This window comes from Zea mays, chromosome 4 (assembly GCF_902167145.1).
Source record: "Zea mays cultivar B73 chromosome 4, Zm-B73-REFERENCE-NAM-5.0, whole genome shotgun sequence".
Taxonomy (NCBI): Eukaryota; Viridiplantae; Streptophyta; class Magnoliopsida; order Poales; family Poaceae; genus Zea; species Zea mays.
Window position 1 is genome coordinate 86,778,998 of NC_050099.1, and position 7,539 is coordinate 86,786,536.

General features: G+C 45.5%; 2 protein-coding genes across 3 annotated transcripts; one reads left to right on the forward strand and one right to left on the reverse strand.

Annotated features, from left to right (window-relative positions):
- The first annotated feature begins 1,892 nt into the window (after nt 1–1,892).
- LOC103653477 (transcription factor JUNGBRUNNEN 1) lies at nt 1,893–3,478 on the forward strand. Its single transcript, XM_008680371.3, has 3 exons — nt 1,893–2,100; nt 2,266–2,558; nt 2,639–3,478. The coding sequence occupies exons 1-3, from the start codon at nt 1,911–1,913 to the stop codon at nt 3,299–3,301; spliced, it is 1,146 nt and encodes a 381-aa protein (XP_008678593.1). The 5' UTR covers nt 1,893–1,910; the 3' UTR covers nt 3,302–3,478.
- Nucleotides 3,479–4,712: 1,234 nt separating this feature from the next.
- LOC100286275 (60S ribosomal protein L34) lies at nt 4,713–6,861 on the reverse strand. Of its 2 annotated transcripts, none has more exons than XM_035966971.1 (4): nt 6,591–6,861; nt 6,423–6,502; nt 5,161–5,270; nt 4,713–5,076 (listed from the first exon to the last, which is right to left on the reverse strand). In XM_035966971.1, exons 1-4 carry the CDS (start codon nt 6,832–6,834, stop codon nt 4,986–4,988), a joined length of 525 nt encoding a protein of 174 aa, XP_035822864.1. In that variant the 5' UTR covers nt 6,835–6,861; the 3' UTR covers nt 4,713–4,985. The 2 variants fall into 2 exon arrangements, with proteins under 2 accessions (XP_035822864.1, NP_001152634.2); NM_001159162.2 differs by having other exon boundaries at nt 4,758–5,076; nt 6,605–6,792.
- Between the last annotated feature and the right edge of the window lie 678 nt (nt 6,862–7,539).

Consider the following 7,539-nt stretch of genomic DNA (forward strand, 5'->3'; position numbering starts at 1 on the left):
CCATTGTCAAACAGTATCTGTTTTGGCTAAAACATCATGTGAAGCACCGCGAAAATGCTCTCTCAAGGGAAAAGAAACCCTAAAGAAAATAGTCTTCTTATTCACGATATTCAGTAGTCTATAGTACAGCATATAGATATCTATTTAGACGTGTCGTACCGTATCAGCCTAAAAACCGCTCGACCGGCATGATGAGGACATGCCAAGGTCCAATACGGTTCGGATGTCGTGTCATATGGGGCCGCCCGTGGGCTCCTTTGCTCGGCCTGGCCCAGCATGACTACCGCTGCTGGACCAGATTGGGCCACATTGTTCACTGATGGGTCGCGCCTGCTCCACGGGCCGGTTTCTTGGCCCAAGCACGGCCATCTGAATTTCGTGCCGAGGCCAACCTATTTGGACAAGTATTGTATGACATGTGTTTCACATTTAACATAATTGGTTGGGTTGTCGAGTATGGCTTGAGTCTTGTGAGCATGACTCGCTGGAAACGGAACTATCATGGGTATCTGCAGGCTTGGCGTTGTATGCGCAGGGAAGCAAACATGAGCTATCCCTTGGTCAATGCACCTAGAGAGTATGGATGGATGTGTGCAGCCAACCAAATCACACTGAAACGATTATGTCTGCACACCAAGATAGACAACACAAATGCAAGAAAAAAATCGTAAGCGTTTCTGTACTACTGTCTCTGCAGTTTTTAGAAGCAAAAAATGCGCACCGGATAAAGTTCCAAAGACAGCCGGTGTTTACATTATTACGTGTGAACTACAGGATCAGGATCGGCTCACCGGCCCTATTCAGCATAGCTATCCAGTTCACCGTGCTAGCATGCTCAAAAATCCTGCACGCCCCCATATAGTATTTTTTTTAAAAAAAAATGGAGCCTTGTGGACTATGGAATGAGCACAGCCATGTGGAAGGAAGGAGGACCAGCCAGAGCCAGCATGCGGGGGTTAAGGTTAAGCAAGCTGACTGTTGACAGGCAAACTGGACCAGATTTCCACCGTGGCAACTCACCTTTCAATAAATTTTAGTGTAGCAAACTGTGCTTATCAGAATAAGAAGCTTCTCTCCCTTCCAACACTTCGCAGTGGCACGCACGGTAGCTAGTCAATAAACATATGGATAAAGTTACGCTGCTGGTCACAGGCCGTCACTGTCTGTATGTAACAGAAAATAGTTTCTGAAGAGAAACCAAGCAGTAGTATGATTGTATGAATCTCTCTCTCACACACACACACACTCAAATTATTTTGGAATCCCAAAGTACAAACTGACAAAAAGTAGGAATATATCTTGAAGGGGGTTTTTAGATCCAGATACTGGAGGAACGTATCTTGAAGTTCATGCAGCAGATAAAAGTAAAACTACTAGTTGAGAAGAGTCCCATACCCCCGTTGAAAATTTGAATCCGAAAAAATGAACTTGGGTGTGTATTTATCAGTCGTTCTGTTTGCCTGGGGAGGCTCAAGCTGGTAAACGAAGCACTGTTGCTTATTAGTTTAAGGATTGTTTTGACTGCCGTATTACGTACTCGGGTATTCTAAAGTGTGAACCGAAAGGGACGGAGACAGTGTAATTCCTCCTAGATTGTCCTTATTGAGTCGCTAATCCGCCATTAAAATATGCGATGACAGCTTTCAAATAGAGAAGGAAGTAGATACGGCTATTAAAATCTTCAGAGTGGTGGGCCTCATCCAGTCATTCCAACACTTCATATATATACACATGGTGTGTAATAGATTTCCAAGCGCAATAGTATACAGCTCTCGGCTGTTGTCTTCACCTCGGCAGCTTCATCCCCGAAACCCATTCACAAGATACATACTACACAAGTAGGCTTTGTAGGTTTGTAGGCAGCAGCAGGGCGCCTCCAAGCTTCGTCACTCTAGTAGTCTGTGTAAGACATGGAGGGGGAGAGGAATGACATCAACGTGCAGAGGTCAGACGAGATCCTCATGCCGGGTTTCCGGTTCCATCCCACCGACGAAGAGCTGGTGAGTTTCTACCTCAGGAGGAAGATCCAGCAGAAGCCTATCTCCATCGAGCTTATCAGGCAGCTGGACATCTACAAGTATGACCCATGGGATCTCCCAAGTAAGAAGACACCACTTTCTTCAGAACTTGACCTTTCTGTGGATGCATGTCTTGGAGTTCTATCATGTCTTGGAGTTCTATCATTCTATGAGCTTATCAGGCAGCGGTGAATGATGTTGCATCTTCTGCGTTTCTGACGTCTCAACTGTTCCTGTCCATCGACAGAGCTTGCGAGCACCGGTGAGAAAGAGTGGTACTTCTACTGCCCAAGGGATCGGAAGTACCGCAACAGCGTGAGGCCGAACCGAGTCACAGCGGCCGGGTTCTGGAAGGCCACAGGGACGGACAGGCCAATCTACTCGTCCGAGGGCACCAAGTGCGTGGGCCTCAAGAAGTCCCTCGTGTTCTACAGAGGGAGAGCGGCGAGAGGGATGAAAACTGACTGGATGATGCACGAGTTCAGGCTCCCCTCGCTCACCGACCCCAAGCGTCCGGTCGACAAGACCATTCCACTCAACGTAAGTACTGCCGATTCATCCAAATGCTGTTTTGGCGAGTTCTGAATGAATAATGAAGTAATTTTCTGTGCCACGAACAGGACTCCTGGACTATCTGTAGGATCTTCAAGAAGACCAGTTCCATGGCGCAGCGAGCGCTGTCGCATACCTGGGGGCCTCCACTGCCTGGTGCAACAGCAGAGGCAGACATGTTCGCCGCGCTGCAGTCAGTGCAGGCTTCAGAGTTAGCTCTCGAGAGATCGCTGTCACTGCAAGCAGCGCCGCCTGCACCCGCCGCAGGCCAGTTCACGAGCACGCATGGCCTGCATAGTCAGCACCACCACCAGCAGCAGAAGGGTGTCAACAACCCATCTCTGGACGGCGCCTCTTGCAGGCTCATCAACTTCACCAGCAGCCCCTCCGAGGAGCCCGAGAATTTCCCAATCACCTTCCCTTTCGAAGTGCAGGCACCGCACAGGGCTGCAGCGCCAGTCTTCTTCGGCGCGCACCCTGACAATCGCCTCGGTGGATTCGTGGTCGATTCTTCTGCCGACGTCAGTGGCTGCATCGGCGGCAGGAGCCAGGACTCGTCCACCGGGAAGCCTAGCAGTGGCTTCAGCGCCAACAGCAGCGACTGGGAAACTGCGGGGAGGATCAACTTCCCTTTTGATCTGGGTGCGGATTCTTCGGAGGAGTGGAGATGCAGCATACCCTGGGAGTCCTTCCTCAGCCCAGCTGCTGTCCAGGCTGAGCTGCCACGCTAGGGCTGCGGACTGCGGCTGTTAGCAGTTGCATTGTGCACTACGTACTATCTCATAGGTCACGTTACATGTACAGTCTATAGCTGGTGTGAGTGTGAGCTTCCTTCATCTGTTAGCATTCCTGTTAGCTGCCGAGACATGTTTTTGTTCAGTTTTGGTTAGGAGTGCCGTGTACATACCGTGAGGGTTTAGGCATTGTTAACAGCAAAGCTAACAGACAGAAGGAACCTGTGCTGTACATACAGTACACTACTGAAAATATTGCACTTTCAGTGCGAAAATGCTGTGCAAGTTTGAATACTTTATATATATCAACATGCCAGTATCTATCATCGTCTACGGTGGTCTTGCGTTGCGTGACCTAAAAAGTTAGTTTCTACTGGGGCAGTGGTAATTCACTCCTTTAAAACATCAGTTCTGACGGTGCGTCACGCACAATGTGCACATCTATCCCCCTCTCCCCCACTTCTTGCAATGGGTCGTTAACTCATATATGGGCTATGAGAAACCAACATGATAAGGCGTAGGTCTATTTCTCTCTCCCGCTTCTTCCCTACCAGTATGACGTTAGCCCCTTGAAAAACCAACCAAGTTCAACACAACAGGCAACGTAGCATAGCACTCTCATATAGTATCGCCGAAAAACCAACCAAGTTCAACACAACAGGCAACGTAGCATAGCACTCTCATATAGTATCACCCTGTTAGTTGAAGGAAAATGAGCAACCGAGCGAGCTATAAAAAGTTAGGACTTTTTCAACTCATATCAAGATCCTTTTAATTCATAATCTCCTTTTAACTCTTAATTTTATCGATCTTTTGATCAAGTTAAAGTGTAATATTTGTTCTTATCAATTTAATATTTGATGTATGAACTATATTAACTTTGGTATTAGATTTATTTTATGGATATTTTTTGTGAAAATGGTCCACCACACTTGCTAACTAGGCCGTTTGTGTCTCGGTCGTTGTCCTGCTAGTTATCATAAAATAAAAATTGCAACGCAAAGGCAAGGGACCGGTGAACAACCAATATTAACACTACATTAGCATTTCTTTTATTCATCTAGGTCCCATTGTACACAAGCCTGTTCGCTGTGGCTTTAAACCAGCTGGTTAGACTACTGTATAGATATAAAATACTGTAGACAAAGTAAAAACCCTTTTGGAATAAGCCACAGAAAGCAGCTATTTAATTTTGAACAGAACTCCGTCAATTCCCTTCTTTCGAAATAAGCCCTCAGTGTGGAAAATTGCGAGTCTGAACTGATATTTGCACAGATATCCCATCGTGTATAAAACATCGGGAATGAAAGAATGGGTGCGCAATTTATCGAATAACCAAATGGTCAAGAATATTGTCGATCCTAGCAATAACCCAGACACAGTGGTTGTGTAAAAAATCAGATGGAAATGAAAAGCAACATGGACGAAAAAGATGCTACAAGCCAAGGTGTTAGACAAGATTATCTTACCCAGATATGATCTCAATTCATAACAAAGCAACTGGGGGAGCAGATGTCCCGACATAGCAACAATTCAAAGGAGAAAGGGATTCCAGTCTCTAAACTCAAACACTTCAACAGGCATGTCTCACAGGCTAAATGCTCGACACAAGGCAAACAGATTTTCCATCCACCAAAATTACTTCTCGCAGTGTCTAGGCTTCCATTCCATTCCTGGAGCTCTACTTTGCAGCTGTCTTGTCCTTGGTTTTCTGTATTTTCAGGACCTTCTTGACAATCTTCTGCTCCTCAACCAAGAAAGCACGGATAATTCTACATAGAGTAGTAGCTCATAAGATTACAAGATGACAGATCCTGGGCTTTCACAACACAATATGCCCGCCTCTATTTACTCACCTCTCCCTAACAGCAATTCCAGAGAGTACTCCACCATAAGGACGGTTAACAGTCCTGCGGTTCCTAGACAACCTGGACCTCTTGTACTCGGCAGGTCTCAAGTGGGGGATCTAGAGATATGGGAAGAATAGCATTAGCATTGACTGTTAAGACCTGTTCAGATAGAGAAATTACCAGACCATGTGAACTAAATGATGATTTATGGATAGTATTATGCCAAGGAAACAACCAAACAAATAATCCAAACACACATAGAAGACAAACTAACGCATGGAGTGTTAGAACCAACCAGTTGAAACCTTAACCTCAAACAAAAACAGAAGGCCTAGGAAGTGATTCTGATCAAAAAAGAAAACCAGGGAAATCAACTTAGCTAAATTGGCCTAAGTGCCAACAACATCTTCTGAAAGTAAATGTATGCTTGACAAAATGTTGATACAACCACGCCATTTCATCAGATAAGCAATTCACTTTTAGAAACATGATCAGATGTGAATAAATACAAGATAAGACAGTATGAACACAGCAATTTGCTTCAAGAAAGTTTGACTAGGGTCAGCCAACTTGAGAAAGTTATCTGTACCATTTCCCGCATACTCCATCCGTCGCAAAATAAGTGTCGTTCTCGCTTTCCAATAAGTCAAATGCTTTTAAATTTGACCAAATGTAACATTTGGTAGATGTTGAATCTATTTTCATAGTAAACTTATTTAAAGATACAAATGATGCTAATAATTTCTACAAACATAGCAAAAATTATGAATATTTGACTGGCACAAATGCCATGGCAACATTTATTTTGGGACGGAGGGAGTAAGTCATAACTCAGCAGGGTTTTAAACATAGCATGCACATTCTCCTAATTATCAGCTTAATGCACTCAGTTTCGCCTAAAAAAATTTAAATATACACAAAATGATGAATCTGAAGCAAACAGCAGAAAAGATTACTTGACAGCTCAATAATGTGTCACTCTGAATAAAGTATGAGGTAAGCAATAACACTATTTTGTAAACTACAGCAATACACATCGTCCAATAGACATATACCACAATGTGGCAGCAAATTGCCAGTACCACAGCAATCCATATACTGATATACCATCACAGGACAAAATACACTGTAAACCATTTAAGCAACCAATGGATAAGATCTACTAATTCACACCAATTACTTCAATATTGTACCAAGCACCCGAGACTACACTCATCCGCAGTGAAGACAAAAGCAGAGTAGAGCTGCCCTAACAAGTAATCACTCACCCCCTGGATCTTCTTCCCGGTGACGGGGCACTTGGGACCGCTCGCCCTCTTCTTGGTGTATTGGTACACAAGCTTCCCACCTGCAAAAATCCAGCGAAGCCATCAATACAACCAAGAGCGCGATACAGATCAAGAAACCAGACTGCGCCCAGATCGAGCAGGAACGACCAGATGGGGCGAACCTGGGGTCTTCACGACCCGGGTCTGATTGGATTTTGTCGCGTAGCTGTGACGCTTTCGGTAGGTGAGGCGCTGCACCATCTCGTCGCCGCCGCCGGTAGACCCCTAGTGAGGCTGCGTGGGTTGGGGCCTGGGGGGAAGGAAGGGCAAGAAGAGGGGAGAGATGCGCGGCGGCGCCGAGAGTGGATATGGTTGGCTTGGGAGGCAACAGGGAGCGGACGGCTAGATTCATTGGCTCGATGTGGCTGTTGGTCCGACCGAACATTTTGCAATTTACTCTTTTTTTTTAAAAAAAAGTCACGTTTGATCTCTGAACAGCTTAATGTCGTTTTTTACCTTTTGCTCGGCGCCATAAGCTGTGGCGCCGAGATAACAATGCTCGGTGCCTTGATCAATGACGCTGAGGTACTGGCCTCGTTGGCATACGCAGGCCTTGCTGGCGCTCATGTGGCTAGAGCTTGGCGTCATAGACCACGACGCCGAGCTCTGTCATGTGTTCGATATTCTGATAGCGTACATAGATAAATGTACTGCATAGCTAGAAGTTTGCGGAACACCATCGAATATAAATGGCACATCGATGAATTGATAAGCGAAGGGTGGCACGGGTCAGCTTTCTGCGATACCAGCTCTGAAGCTGCCTAGGGTCCAGCTTCTAGCCAAAACGACGCTCCCTGTTGAGGTTCGATTTGATAAGATTTGATATGATCCAACGTTTTTTATTGCCCTAATCTATTCGTACACGACGCTGGAACCTAATCCGTTTTTCTAATGCACAGCACAAGGCGCACGTTTATATAAAAAAAACACTCAATTCACTCTCTCAGAAAAATGGAGGCCAGGGTTATGCCAATTGCTAGGTTCTTGCCTGGTTGATTGCCGCGTGCGGTTCAATTAAGATGTTATCAGATTTTTATTTACGGGAGCAAATCTGAAC